Source organism: Tasmannia lanceolata, unplaced genomic scaffold (genome assembly GCF_043159265.1).
Source record: "Tasmannia lanceolata isolate RefF3 unplaced genomic scaffold, GAP_Taslan_0.1 ptg000012l, whole genome shotgun sequence".
NCBI classification, from domain to species: domain Eukaryota; kingdom Viridiplantae; phylum Streptophyta; class Magnoliopsida; order Canellales; family Winteraceae; genus Tasmannia; species Tasmannia lanceolata.
Window position 1 is genome coordinate 32,351,886 of NW_027518689.1, and position 16,362 is coordinate 32,368,247.

Genomic DNA, 16,362 nt, shown 5'->3' on the forward strand with positions numbered 1-16,362 from the left:
CATTCTTGGGCATGAGATCTCCATTCAGCATCAGACGTGGGCCAACCGGGTTGCCCTGTGATGGCCAATTAGATCAACGGTCTGGATCCAAACACATATGCCACATACGCAATGGATCATGGTTGTTTAGTTCATCCAATGAACCCCTTACGAGATATCTTCAAACAACCAATATTAAATTATATGATGGCCCACTTATTTGGATGATCTAAGATGGCCCACTTATTTGGATGATCTAAGCCATTCATTTATTAATCCCCACTACGCACAAAAAAATCCCAACCATAGGATGATTGCAAACGCTCCGGTATGTTCGATGTAAAGTGAGCTTAGAAAGGTAAAACCAGCTTTCTTTTACCGTCGTACAAAAGCACAAAAAACACGTGCGTATGTCAGCCACAAATTTTAGCATCACTCTCCAAATCTCACTCTCGGACATATACTCTCTCTGGGCGTGATCGAGACCGTTCAATTCTGAACCACTGCAAACAAACAAGAAACATAATCACTAGATCAAGACAATTTAAGAGAAGCTTAACCGTTGATGTTACATGTAGATTCGCAATACAGTGGGCCCACATAAATGGAAGATCTAAACCATTCATATTTTTCGTCTTCACTCTCCTCATCCTAGTCAGACCGTGCCTCCAAAAAGGGGCAAATCGCCAAATATGATGATCCTAACCATATGATCGGTGTGGGACCGGATATTAAGTAACAACAAGATCAACGGTGGAAAATTTACAGTCACGCTCCAGGTTGGCAAGAGGCCAGAGAGTGGCGCTAGCATTTCTCTTCTCCAACTCGTCCTTTCTTCTCTTTCTATAATAAATAATGATAGAGATGACCTCAGAATCTGTCTTACAGTACTGAAGGCGGAGAATTGAAACTGCTCAGTATATACCCTAAGAATCTCTCTCTCTCTCTCTCTCTCTCTCTCTCTCTCTCTGAGTGTCATGGCTTCAATGCAAGCTGTTCTTCAATGCTACTCTTTTCCTTCTAGCAGCAGTGTTTGCATCTATTCCAGATCTTCTCAATCTTCTCAAGTTTTAGGAAGATCTCAGGCAATTTCTTGCTCCTCCTCGACAACTCCTCTCACAATCTTAGATCGAAAGATCGAGAGAAATGCGTCTGAGAGGAGCATGTTTAGGCTCGGTTTGCCGAGTAAGGGTCGAATGGCTTCCGAAACCCTAGACCTGCTTAGGGTATTTTCTCTTTCGTTCTCTTTTCTTTTATTCAATCCTCTGATTTCTTTCTATGTTTTCCTTTTTTTTTCTTAATTGTTGTTGTTATTTTCTGCAAAGGATTGCCAATTATCCGTCAAGCAGGTGAATCCGAGACAATATGTGGCCCAAATTCCGGAGGTATATTTTGCATATTGTTATCTATTTACTTAAGAAAGCTTAAATTGCGTTTTTTTTTTTTAATTTCTTGTTTTTCTTTTGTTCATTTTGCCATGACAGATGATGTTAGTAGTAAACATGAATTAGTGAACCTGTTACAGAGTTTTGGAATCATTGTTTTGAATCAAATATTTTCTTTGTGAAATAGAAGTTAATCTCAATGTGGTTTTGAGAATGCATGGCGTGGCAATGTGCTGTTGATAAAGGGACATTTATGCTATTCATAAGAGATAAATTGGCTACAAGTAAATGGGAAACTGAAATCCACAAGTCATGTCATTAGGGAAAAGGTCAGCAAGTTGCAGAGTCAGAACTCAGGAGGGAAATAGTCCCAAAATCGAATCAGTCAATTTCTTTGGGAGAATTTATGGTGAAGCATGGTGCCATCAAATTTGAATTTCAATGGGTTGTATGGAAATAGAAATCAATCTCAAAATCTTTGGGAGGATCTATGGTGTTTCAGTTTCATAGTGCCGTCAAATTTGAATTTCAATGGGTTGTATGGAACCTATGGATTGGTGTTTGTGAAAGCGGTACTATTTGATAGTTTTTGGTAAAGTTGGGAGGGAAGGTTGTCGGAGCTCTATGTTTAGGACAATGGAGTTATTATCGATTTGAGGGGATTTATATCCCAAGGGCGGGTAGGGATTCTGGGTTATGCGATGGGGCTTCAGTTGTGCAGAATCAGAGCCAAATTGATGGCACCCTACACCCATCCCCGAAATATAGTTATTTTCTACACTCCCCTTTAAGCTGAGTATATATACCAATCATGCCCATCTTGGATAAAATAAAAACAAAATGAGACTTCATAACTCCATTAGTCAAGGCATCTTGAAGCTTTTGACTAGTTGGAACGAAGGGAAGGCAAATCTCACATGACAAAACACATTTACGAATGAAGTATCTGTCCACTTCAATGTCATTCATTCAATCCTGTTGGATGGGATTGTTTGCTCTTATTAATAGCAGCCTGATGGCCACAATATAGTCGCATAGGATATGAACATGCACCTGTAACTCTCCCAGAAGACTCTACAACCTCTGCAATTCAGATACTCTACGAGCCACAGTATAACATTTTGCCTCTACACTTGACCTGGCAACCACTTACCGCTTCTTCTTGCGTCAAGTAACATCAACAAAAGTACAATATCCAGTAGTAGGCTTCAATCATCAAATTCCCATGGTTAGCAAATAATAATCCTTTCCTTGCACGACTTCAAATAGCAAAGGATTTGCTCGACTCCCTCGAGATTGAGGAACCCTAGGAGCATGCATATACTGACGGAGGGGGGGGGGGGGGGGGGGGGGGATTGGGGGGGATTTAAGGAGAGGGAGGGAGGGAGACCGACCAACCTCTTATACATTCAAGCATTAGAAAAAGGCGTCCATCCAAGTTAGTCAACTTGTGAATTACATCAATAGGTGTCTCTGCTGGCTGAGACTTCAACGTTCCAACATCCCTAATTCCAATGCATATTTCTTCTTAGAATTAAGACTTCACTTCTTGGACCTTGCCACCTCAATTCCAAGAAAATGCTTGAGCTCACCCATATCCTTGATCTTGAATTCAGCAGCTAAAAATGCCTTCAATTGACAGATTTTCTAAGGATTATTTTCATCTATTGCAATATCATCAACATACACTACAAGAGTTGTGATTAGAGCAGTGCTTAAAAATGCGGATGTGGGTCAGAATGCGGCCAAGAAAATCCTTGTTGACTCGGCATGGACGCGGCCAAGAATGTGGTTGACACGGCTGATTATTCAGTTGACGCGACCATAACTTGGGAGAGTCAATGGAATTTTTATTGACTCTATAGGGTAAAATGCAGTAGCAAAATGCGATACGCGACCAAGGGAAAAGGGAGTCTACTTGGGGGGAGTCCACGATGACGTTGGGAGTTCTAAAACTATGGATTAGAGAACTGTTCGTTTTAATAAACAATGTGTCATCGGCATGACTTTGTGAGTAACCAAATCTCTTCATTGCATGGCTAACTCCCTTAAACCATGCTTGGGAAGACTGCTTCAATCTATATATGAACTTATTTAACTTGCAAACTTTACTCTTAGCATTTGGTGCTTCAACCCTGGAGGAGGAGACAACTTATTTAACTGGGACACTTTACTCTCAGCATTCGGGAACTTCAACCCTGAGGAGGAAACATGCCGACATTTTCTTGTAAACTACCATGTGAAAAAGCATTCTTGACATCTTGATGGTGGAGCTTCCGAGCCAAATTTGTAGCTAGAGACAAAAGAACTCTAATAGAGTTCATCTTTGTTACATGAGCAAAAGTTTCCTTGTAATCTATTCTATCCTTTTGTGTTGTTAGAAATGAGCAAGGGTTAGAAGAGAGGTAGAAGAAGAGGAGTAGAGAAGATGGAGAGTCTCCACTAGGGAGCTCCTCATGTAAATGATGTATATATCGGCCCAAATAGGGCATCCAATGTACAATGACAATAATACCCTCTATCCTACAACTAAACTACACCTTACATGTTATTCAACACTCCCCCTCAAGCTAGAGTGTATGTGCTATGAAACTCCGGCTTGGTACAAAGAAAACTACAACAATAACTAAAAAGTACAACAAAAGACCATACAACAAAAGGTACAATAATAACCCAATGAAGCACGGATACGAGTGCGGGTACGACACGTTACGGGTACGTGGATACGTGATTTCTTAAAAAAATAGGATACGGGTACGTTGGAGGTACGCTGAATATAATATATTTTTATATTTTATTATATATTTATAAAAATAAAAAATAAAATATTTTGTTAAAGAATTCAAACAATTTAATTGGAAAACAATCAAATAACAATAACATCACCAAAATCTAATATTACTTCCCCAAAGTCTAATATTACTTCTAAGTTGTTAGGTTTTTAATTATGGGACATATATATATTATAGATATTTTGATATATTCAACCCCCCTTTTGGACAACCCATATATTGTAAATCTGTAATTTTTTATTTAATTTGAACCAGGTGCGCACCCGATACGTACACAAACCCGGGTGCGTACCCGGTATGCACCCAAAGAGTACCCAAGAGCACCTGCACCCGACACGGGTACGTGGACCTCCGGAGAGTACCCGTGCTTCTTAGTAATAACCCGTACGGGTGTGGCTCTTTGGCTTAAAATCATGGGTATGCTCCCCATTGACGAGAGTTCAAGTCCCCTATGTCATAAAAAAAAACAAAAAGTTCAATAAGCTTATACACACATTCATCTTGGTATAACACTCATCCTCAACCTGATGTTGTGAATACATAATGAAAAGCATAATAAAAGAAATAACGACCACCATGAGAGTACAATCGTCGAGATCAGCGGCCACCAAAAGAGAATAGCTTCTTCTGAAGCAACGCTAGGCAAGCGCGATCAGAACATGGCTTCACTTGAATGAGAGCCCGACGAATAAGTCTGTAAACCATGAGGATCGGACGGAGGCACATCGACAGGGAAATAACATCGAACCATCGAGCAAAAAGGGCACACCAAAGGCGCGCACATGAGCAACGACAAAGCACCACATGCGGGAACACCAACTAAGTAACATGATGTCAATAGAAGAACACGCGATGGGAAAACCATCAGAGACAAGGCCGACGGGGAAACCGTCGCTTGAAGATAAGAAGAAGGGAAAGAGGATAACCAACAACGATGGGGAAATTATCGTTTGGAGACAAGGTCGACGGCACGAACATCATCGCCTGAAAAGAGCCGACCAACGATATGGAAACCATTGCTCGGAAAAGAAGGTTGACGGGAAACGAAGCCGTTGCCTGTAAAAGAGTCAACCAACGATGGGGATACCATCGCCCGGAAAAGAGAGGTCGACTGGAAAACAAAGTCGTCACTTATAAGAGAGCTGACCAACAATGGGGAAACCATCGCCCGGAAAAGAAGGTCGATAGGTAAACGAAGCCGTCGCCTGTAAAAGAGCCGACCTACGATGGGGATACCATTGTTCGAAAAAGAGGCTGATGGGAAAATGAAGCCATTGCCTGTAAGAGAGCCGACCAATGATAGGGAAACCATTGCCCGGAAAAGAGAGATCGACGGGAAAATGAAGTTGTCGCCTGTAAGAGAGCCGACCAACGATGGGGAAACCATCCCTCGGAAAGAAGGTTGACGGGAAAATGAAGCCGTCGCCTGTAAGAGAGCCTACGAACTATGGGGGTACCCATCGCCCGGAAAAGGAGGTCGACGGGAAAATGAAGCTGTCGCCTATAAAAGAGCCAACCAACGATGGGGAAACCATTGCCTGAAAAAGAAGGTAGACGAGAAAACGAAACTGTCACCTGTAAGAGAGCTGAGCAACGATGGGGATACCATCACCCGGAAAGATAAGGCATAAAGCCATAAACCAATGCGTAAAACCTACGCCAGGAACATAGAGAAGAAACATTATGAGAAAACAGCAACACTTCTCTCGGGCGAGACTACATGAGCCCGGAGATGACAAGACAAGGAGGACAATATCAAGACAACACGAAGAGATAACGCATAAAGCCGCACGAAGAGACATGAAAACAAGACAACACTCTCTCAAGAAGACAAAGACAACACTAACTACACTCTTCGCAAGAAAAGACAACAAAGAGGACAACACTCCTCTTTAAGGGAGTCAATTTTGGCTCGGGCTCGGAAGCTCGCTCGAGCTCGGCTCGAATCCTTAACGAGCCGAGCCGAGCCGGCTGGCCAGGCTCGTTAAGCTTAACGAGCCGAGCCCGAGTTAGGCCAGGCTCGGCTCGGCTCGGCTCGGCTCGTTAAGGCTCGTTAAGAATTTAATATATTTAAATATATATATTATATATTAATATATACACTAAAAGGGTTGTCCAGGGAGTGAAAGGGGGAGGCAAAATATGTCACTTCTTTTTTGGAACCCCATTTGTTACTTGCACCAACCCCCCGTAGTGTAAAAAGAGTAGTAAAAAACACTAGATAGGGCTGTCCAGGGAAGATGAGGGGTGTGAAATTAATACAATTCGAGCTCGATAAGGCTTGCGAGCCTGGTTCGAGCCCGAGCAGAGCTCGAGCCGAGCCTGGCCAAGCTCGGCTCGGCTCGTTTACACCCCTACTCCTCTTAAAGAAAAGACACAAAGAACTACATGACAACACCCCCCCTCAAGTTGAAGGTCGAATACCTTTAACTTGCAACGAAAACGAACGCAAATAAGGCACAACACCTCTCTCGCACATTTCATCAAACACTTGGTGGGCACCTTGGAGAAGCACACAAAGGAACAAAGGCAAACAAGGCACCAGACCTCTTTTAGAGATTTTATCAAACATTTGGTGTGCACCTTGGATAGGAAGACAAAGACAATGGGAGACAACACTAGACAATGGGAAGAAGGAAAAAAAACTTGAGACCAAAAGGATAGGAGTAGGTTTACACCTTGCGATTAACAAGACAAGAAGACAACTAGGGGGAAATAAGACATCAGCAGCTACAGCTGGCATAGTTATCAGTTCCGTTCCGTTCCGACCGGAATGGACTGGAATTCCGATTCCGGCTCGGAATCCAGAACGGTTTGGGCATATTTTCCGTTCCGGCAGGAATTCTGGTCCATTCAGGTCATTCTGGCCAGAATTCCGGACGATACAGGCGGAATGCTCTGTTTCGCCCAGAATTGACTAAAAATGCACAAATTTTTCAAAAAAAATACGGCAATGCCATTATAGCTGTTGGGATTGCTTTTTGACCCTTTTACCCTCATTTTATGACCGTTTATGACCATATTATGGCCGTTGGAAGGGTATTTTTAGTGAATATGCCTTTTGGGACACATATTTTGGACTATTTATTAGTTTTTTTATCATTTTCTATTGATTTTTGCTTTTTTGAGATTTTTCTCATATTTTGTAATATTTTTTTGTGTGACCGAAATGCACCGAAATGACCGAAATCCCACCAAAATTTCGTTTCGGTGGTCAAAACGGAATGGCCACTGAAACGGAATTTACAACTATGACAGCTCGTAATGCTGATATTTTAGATGAAACACACGTATGAACTCTCATCCATGCCTTTGACCCCAAAGTTTTGTTCATGAATATGCAAGATGCAACCCTGTGTATGACGATTAAACCTTGGAATAGGTTTAATCACAAGAAGCATAAATCGCAAGAAGCTAGCATTAATCGTAGGTTGCGATTAATGGAAGTTCTAAGTTAATCGCAAGGGGGGCAGGATGATTAATCACATGTTGCAATTTTGCAGGAGAAAGTTAATCGCAACATGTGATTAACAAAGTTAGAAATGGAGCTTGGGTTGAAGATTTTAGGCATGTGTAAAGCATAAATACACAAACAGAGAAGAGAGATACGGGGAGAGATTTCGTAGAGAAGAAAATGCAGAAACGAGGAATAGAGATAAGATGGGAAATGCGGATGGGTAGACTCTTCTTCTCCCTAGGATCTTTGCTTTGATTCCATGTTTGAAATGAGCTAGGGTTAGAAGAGAGGAAGAAGAAGAGGACTAGAGAAGATGGAGAGTCTGCACTAGGGAGCTCCTCATGTAAATGATGTATATATAGGCCCAACTAGGGCATCCAATGTACAATGACAATAATATCCTCTATCCTACTACTAATGCCTAAACTACCCTTACATGTTATTCAACATGTGGAATCTTTTTGCAACTAGCCGGCCTTGTATCTTTCAACCGAACTATCAACCTTGTGTCCTATTTTGTACACCCACGGCCCCACATGCTTCTCTCTATTTAGCAAATCCACTAGTTCTCAAGCTTTATTCTTTATTAAAGCCTGCATTTCATCATTCATAACTTGCCACCACTTAGCACCCCATCCCCATATATATCTCCTTATCAAGGCCTCGAGAGGTTTGGGCACTCCTCCAGCTGAGGGATGGATCAAGCTGGATTTCGTGCAGTGTGGAATGATGTTATGCTCCTCTCTCAGATATGCGCATCTAATCTTTTGGGTGGAAAATGACTCCCTCAGTATGATTAATGACACGTGGAGTCCTCTCCTTGGTGATCACACGCTCATTTAGTGAGACTATGGATATTTTATGAGGCACTAAGTGTACCTTTTCTGATACTCATAGGAAATGAGATGCCTCTGTCGATTTGTTTGCTATTCTTGGCGTCTCTTTAGTGAGTTTAAGGGTTTGGGATGAGATGCCCATCTTGTTAGTTTATTCTTTTTTCCTTTTCTTATATTTTGCATGTGCTAGCTTTATCCTTTCTAAAACACAATGGAGAGCTGAAGATAACACCTGGAAGGGCAGAATCAACCATATCTTGAATATCTGCTTTAATATTTATATATATATATATATATATATATGAGGCTCTATATATATATATATATATATATATATATATAGGAATACCCCAGCCGATTTGGTGTTTACTGTAAGTTCTCAGGAAAAAAAATGGTCCTGATCCACCTATTCTTCGAATTACTCTGAAATATGAAGAGAGAAAACAAGGAAAATGTCAGATTATGGGTTTTCAGTTTTCGTATATTTTACTCTTGGAAAGTAGTAAAAATGGCCTAAAAATCATCAATGTTCTCTATTTATAAAAACAATTCAATCCCTTTTGGACTCGACCTGTTGTGAGATTTTGAGGTCAGGTCAGCCATATGGACAATGAACGATGCCGAGTTAAAATATCTTCAATAAAATCTCTCTAATCCAGTTCAAAAATGTTGATTCGTAGGTGAGTGAACTGACTTTGATTCTAGAATCAAAACTTTATGAATGTCGGCTCTTATCCGGTGATACTTTTAATAAAAGTAGTATTAATAACATTGAGCCATTTCAAAAAAAAAAAAAACATTGAGGACAGACTTGAGGGCTAGGAACATAACAGAGAACACGACCTTCCCTTGGATAGGATAGAATGGAAGAAAATGATCCATGTAGACAAACCCAACTAGTGTCAGGATTAGACTCAGTCAATTTGAGCTGGGCAGATCCTTTCACCTTCTTCATGAAAATTTTCTAAAGGATTCATTAGCCGACCCCAACTAGTTTGGGACAAAGACTTAGTTGAGTTGAGTTGAGTATTATGGTTTTGTTGCTTTTGAAATGGTGCATATTGCAATTAAGATCGATGTTGATTTTAGATCTCCCTAATAAGAGATCAGGAGGAATGTCCTATATATGAATGACCCGATCTATCCTTGGGATTGATATTGGAGATTTTTAACGATTATATTTCTGTATCCATATGTTGATCAAGATGGTTATAGTATTTTTTCAGTATCCATATGTTGATCAAAATGGTTATAGCTGGAGGCTGTGGTAGTGAAAAACTTTTAAATATATATTTTTTTGAATGGCTAACTTTTAAATAGTAATGGAACATAGGAAACTGGAATCAATCAATTGTCCTCCTTGGCACTGACGTTGGAGATTTTAACAATTATCTTTTTTCTGTATCTATACGTTGATCTAAATGGTTATAGCTAGAGATTGTGGTAGTAAAAAACTTTTAAGTAAAAATGGAACATAGGAAACTGAAATGAATCAATCGTCTAAGTGCAGGGTTATACTTAAACGTTATTCACTACACATGGTATTAGTGTTTCCTGAATTATATAAAGGCAGTGAGTACAAATCTTTTTTGGGTATTTGCTTAACATGGGAGTTGGCAATCTTTTTTTGAAATATGACAGATATATTATATTATAAATCATATGGAATTTACATAAGATAGGGACCATGAGTCCCCCTCGCTTTACATCGTATGGGGCCCATGACTTCACTTTTTAGCCATAGAAACAAGAAAAAACCAAAAAACTGCTTGTACCATTCCAGTATCAAGTTATCAACCCATCCTTTGAATTAGAACTTCCTGAAACTGCCGCCAACCACAAGAGTCAGTCTGCATCGTTTCCAAAAAACCCTAAAAAACCTTTCAAAAACCCTAATAGATACTTATCAAAAAACTTTGCAATCTTCCGTTGAAGATCTTGAAGAAACTCCCCTTTAAGATGAGCATTTTCCTAGTTCCAATAAGAGCCGCTCAACCTCGAAAGCAAAGATCTCCTTGTCCGACACAATAGCCGAGAGTTCCTCCTCCTTTGGTTCCCTTCCTTCAGATGCCCTTTTCCGGTCAATCAGAACCTCCAGCTTCTGAATCCCCACCGCCTTATCTGCTTCCCATCGAAGAAGACTCTGGTTCTTTTCATCCGCCAGGGACTTGTTGAAAAAGGGGTGCTTATGCATTGGCGAATGAGTTTCTTTGACATTATAGTTCCCTGTTATGTTAAAATTAGCTTCCTCCTTGAAGAGCTTCCATTGTCTCTTCAAGAAGTCCTTAATGATCTCTCTAGGCGTTGGCGAAAACTTGGAGGCCGATTCTTCATTATAGGCCAAGGCTTTCATTCTGTAGAGAGCTTCCTCCAACTCTACTAGGTCCAATGACCGCTTCCTTTTTTGTCCAAGGACCGAAACGGTCGAGGAAGAGGAAGGGACTGACGAAATATCATTCTGATGCTCCATTCTTAACTTTTCTCTCTTTTTTCTTTTTCTCTTTTCTCTCTTTTTACGAAGAAAGTGAAAGGTCAAGAGAGTAGTTGCTTCCTAATCTCCTGAAGGATCCCGATATCTCCTCCTATCTTTTTATATCTGGGTCACCGCCTCAATATGACCTGTGACTAATGACCAAATGTCCATCCTCACACTCCCACTATAGCGTGTAGAAAAATCTCTTCTTACAATAAATGGGCATTTATGGAGCCGTAGTGCTCATTCTCTCTGACCCAAATCGAGAGGACCTCTTCGACTCCCAATGATTCCAAAATAGTGATGAATTAAATACTATAATCAAAGGGCAAAAACTTTTATGGGACTCAGATCCTGATCGTGACAACTCTCTTAATTCTTCCTTCCTCCAAATGATCATCAACATTTATCAAGGTAGCGCCATCGCTGCACCACCTATGATGGGAATCCTCAAAATTTAAATTTTAACTATTATCGATAGTATCCCCAATCCCGCGCGCCATCTAGCTTCTACCTTGTCAGAAGCTAGAGGGACCCCAATGAACCTTCACCCAAAGGCAGCACAGGCCTTGGGTAAAGAGGAGGGCCAAACATGACTATTAAAGACCTTGACACCATTTTCCTTTTTATCCTTAGGCCTTTCTGAAGGTAACTTTGTGGAATTTTTCGGCTTTCTTTCGGGCGATTTTCCTCAAGGGTACCCCAGAATGAAATTCGGATAGGTCTGCATAAGAGCCTCACTTCCAAGTTAAGCCAAAATTAAGCTTTCGAGACCTAAACTTTGACTCAGAAGGGCACAGCAGCCCAGAATTTGACCCAGAAAAGCATAACCCAGACGCCCCATGTTTAATGGCTCCCAGTACCTTCCTCGACTTCAGAGACCTTCCCACTGAGGTCAAATGTCGAGCGTTCTAACACACTTAGATGTGTGCTTGGGTAAGGGACTCTCCAGCCCAAAACCTTCTTTTGTGGTTCCACGTCCAACAGGTAAGAAGCAGACTTGTCCAAGTTGCTTGCTTGGTGATCCCAAAACAAATCCATCAGACAGAGGGGGAAACAGAGGAGGGGGAGGCAGAGGAGGGGGATTTTTGGGAAGGGAGCCCTGCACTTTTCCTGCCGTTGCAATTGAATGATGACATTTGAAATTTGAATTCGAGAGGGTGGGCCCCAAAGGATCATCGAATCTCACAGCATTGGTCACCGGCGGTTTTTCTAAATCTGGATTACGATCCACCATTGAAGCCAACGGGACCACCACCGGGGAGGTCAGTAGCCCCGTGATGTGGGAGGGCACGTAATTAACAGCATCAGAGCAAGATTGAGGCCCAAAAGTGTCTTGGATTTCGATTCCAACTGTGTAACAATAATCTGAGATCTGTAACTTAACAGAAGAACAGGGAAACTCCCACCGAGGAGCACGGATTTTAGTTGACACAAAGCTCGTACACTAGTTGTGGCTCCCTTTCATTTTCACCTCCAATACCGGACCAAACAGATTGCCTAAAGCTTCGACCGTTGAGGTAGCCCATACATGTAGTGGATGCTGTAGAAGTTGACCCAAAGTGTTTCTGTGCCCTGAACATAGTCTCGATTCTAGGTAAACAAATAAAGCAGTTGGTTTCCCCACCCCTCAGCTCCCTTGGCCAGGATCTTGGAAGCCACATCCTCCGATTCAAACATAAATAGGACTTCATCATTTGACAAAGAATATGGACAAGTAAGGGAAGGGATGTCCCAAAAGCTTTTAGCCCAAAGCCAAAGCTCATCTAGGGTCCCATTTATATCTTTTTTCCTGCCTACCAAACGCGCTCTTGGGGTATCTAATCTCGTTTCCACCTCCTTACCCGAAATAGATAAGGACGGGATCCCTCCCTCGACAGATGAGGATATCATCCCGGAAACAGGCCACCGGTTGACCTCCTTATCAGCATTCCAAAGAAACTTGTGGATTGATGGGAATCACACCAATAGGGGGAGCACCTTACTTTTTTTCTAGATGACACAGTCGGCATCTACCCCGCCATTTAAAGTTAAAGTAATCACAGGTTGGGCAAAGCCAGTCCCCAGGCCGCCAATTCGATTCCTCCTTACTTCTTCCTTTTAGAGCACCCCCACCAGAGAAGAGGGTGTGAATCCGATTTTGTGTTTCGTTTTCTTTTGTTGACACCATTGGCATCTACTACGCCATTCAAAGTTGCGATAGTCACAGGATGAGCAGAACCAGTCCCCCCGCCACTTTCTCGATTTTGCCATTACTGCCTCCTACCCCGCATACCCAATCCCCTTCATCTGTTTCTCAAAAGTGTGACTTCGTAATGGCGAAAATCACTAATTTCCCTAAGCGAAACCAACATAGGGCCTTATGGGGGTTGGCAATCTTAATTAAACGTTTACTCACTACACGTAATATTAGTGTTTCCTGAATTATATAAACGCAGTAAGCACAAATCTTTTTTGGGTATTTTCTTAACATGGGGGTAGCGAGCTCCGCCTACCGAGATAAAGCATAAAGGTAGCGGAGTTCGTATTCTTCTCTTTTTTTGCCTTTATCCAGTGGAAAGTGGAATGCACATAGGTTTTCAGAACTTATATTGCAGGTGTGTCACCACTCACCACTTTGACATGAGAATGTACAGAGTTGCAGATGGTATTCTATATCGCATAAATATCATCCACTTTTGCCTGTTTGAGTTTTATACATTTTCTGGATGCTTAAATACCTCCTCAGTTGTTTCGTTACCTTTAAAAAAAAACCTCCTCAGTTCCTCTATCCCAATTTGTTAAATGGACTAGCAATATAGTTCATACCACCACCACTGTTGCAATAGGAAGAAGGGTGGTTTAAATTATTTCTTTAGGCTTTTACTTGCTTCTTGGCTTGTCAGAGGTGCTTTCAAATCCTTGGTAAAATTTGGGAGTGGTGGGTTCTTTCTTTAACACTGTTTCCTGATTCGGAGAGAATTTTATCATCTGAATCGTGTGAATTATGCTTAAATCTTTTTATGCACTTTAAACCAAATGTGCCATTGCTTGATGAAGAGAGAATTTTGTCATCTAAAATCATCTTAATTGTGTTTAAATATTAGTCACTTTTATGCTAATCATTTAATAATCTTTTACACCCTTAGAAATACACCATCTAGCCTTCATTCACCTTGAAAATGCGTAGGTTGTATTCTGCTAGGTGATCTGTATTTCTCTTTTTTTCCATGTGTAGTCTGTGTTCACATTTCTTTCTAAAGTAGTTTGTACAATTTTCATACAGGCAATGTATGAACATTAAACCTATCAAACATTAAATTTATCATGGTCTGCCATTCGTTAGGATCATATCATTAAAGATTGATTCCTTTTTTCTGCACTTTTGCTTCCACTGTTTTTTTTCCCTCCAAACTTCATTTGCAATTTCCATAATGTGCTTATGTCAGAATGTTGTGATACTTGATTTTATGGATATTGCTGTCATCCGTTTACAGTGCATTATAATAGCCATCTGGTTTTACATTTCTATCATGTGTTGAAATGTTCTCATGAGAGTGTGACTTGGCAATTTTAATTGCTTTGCTGTAGCTCTCAAACCTAGAAGTTTGGTTTCAACGGCCTAAAGATATTGTTCGTAAATTGCTTTCTGGAGATCTAGACCTCGGTATCGTGGGTTTGGACACATTCAGTGAATATGGACAGGTTCGTATTTATGGTGTTAGAAGCGATTCAGCTTAGTTGTAGGGTTCAACTGTCATTGGATTCTGGTGTAATTTGACATTTTCTGGGATTTAGTTAATGAAGTTGGCTTATGCTTATCGTTGTTTCTGTATGCATTCAAAAATGTTTGAATAAAGCTTATGTATATATATAAATCTTTCTCTACTCATATCTAGATGTGCATACTCTGTTCCCCACTTATGGTTCATGAAGTTGTAATTTCCTCTATTGGTGGGTGCTGTTCTGTTACTAATCAAATAGACTTGGTTGCATTATTTGGGCTGATGAATACTAAATAGTGTAGGTATAAAAGCCAAGGTAACCTTTCCATTTCCCCAAAAAAAACAGTGTTAGTATAAAATCCACCGACAACTTATATCTAGTCCTTATGACCAAGATAATGGTATTAAATAAAATATAAATGTAATAAGAGAAGCATCAACCTTTATATACAATGCTAATAGTTCTACTATCCATGTGGGTCCCCAACTTCTTTGGAGGGAGCCCAAGTTTTTGTTAGGTGTACAGGGTGAAAACCCAATAAATTGATGGCTCGGGTGGGTTGGTTACTCGTTGTTTGTCTTCTTTTTTTTTTCTATTTTTTTAAAAGAAAAAAGATTATACCAAATTCGTACCCCTTCCATTTACTTTGTCGCTACTTATTTGAGCTCCTTCATTGCCCTACATTAAATTGTTATATTGCTCAATGGCTAACAAAAATCCCTACAACTTAATGGTTGTCATTACCCATTAGTAGGACCGATTCATTAACGTCTTCACTAGCCCTAGCATGTCAAGTGTCCTCACTACTCCTTAGAAAATGAATATACTGTTGAATAACATGTTGTAGGGTAGTTTAGTCATTACCTATGGTATAGAGGGTATTGTAGTATTTGTACTCATTTGCCCTATTTGGGCATATATATATATACACACACACACACATCGTATGTGTGTAGAGCTCCCTAGTGGAGACTCTTCATATCTCTACTGTTCTTCTTCCTATCTTCTAACCCTAATTTCATTTCTAACCTGGTATCAGAGCAAAGATCGCAGGGAAGGAAAAAGGAAAGAAGAAGAGTTCTCTCTCATGCCATCACACCATTCTCTTTCTCTTCTCTCATTCACGCGCAACCTCTCTCTCTTATCTCTCGCTATTTTTGTTTCCTTTGGTTTGCCGAAAACCCAAACCCTAAAATCCCTCCAAAAAAAATATCTCTAAAATATCTCCTAGATTCTCTCTCTCGTTTGTTTTTGTAGTATGCCGTAACCCTATACCTGCTTTTACTCTCCACCCCTTTTGCCGTAACATCTTTTGGCACAAGAGGGTTTGGCGTAACCATAATCTGTCCAGCGCAATCTATATCTCTCTTTCTTTTCCATTTCTTTCCTCTTATTCTTCGAAAATCCCTCTCCTTATCCCTCAAATCTCTCACCACTCTCGGTAATCTCTCTATCTCTTTGTTTTGCGAATTTGCACATTTACGGCACACTCCTCTTTGCCGTAAATACATAAAAAAAGTAAGAAAACACAAAATTTCATATTTCCTAAACCCATTTTTGGGTGCCTCCACCATCTATTCCCCTTTTCTTTCTCTTTTGAATCTCCAATCTCCACTCCACATCTCCTTATTTTCTCTTTTCTATATTTTTTGGCTTCTTTGGCTCTCCACTCAAAACTCCCAATCTCAACTTACTCTTTCCTTCCTTCTCTTATCTCCTTTTTTTACCATACTTT

General features: G+C 40.6%; 1 protein-coding gene across 1 annotated transcript in view; it reads left to right on the forward strand.

Annotated features, from left to right (window-relative positions):
- The first annotated feature begins 848 nt into the window (after positions 1–848).
- The window catches only part of LOC143887874 (ATP phosphoribosyltransferase 2, chloroplastic-like), a 35,038-nt gene continuing 19,524 nt past the window's right edge, over positions 849–16,362 (forward strand). The window contains exons 1-3 of the mRNA XM_077392108.1: positions 849–1,205; positions 1,305–1,364; positions 14,493–14,606. Of these exons, the coding sequence (XP_077248223.1) occupies positions 957–1,205; positions 1,305–1,364; positions 14,493–14,606 (423 nt within the window). The 5' untranslated portion in view covers positions 849–956. The remainder of the gene's footprint in view (positions 1,206–1,304; positions 1,365–14,492; positions 14,607–16,362) is intronic.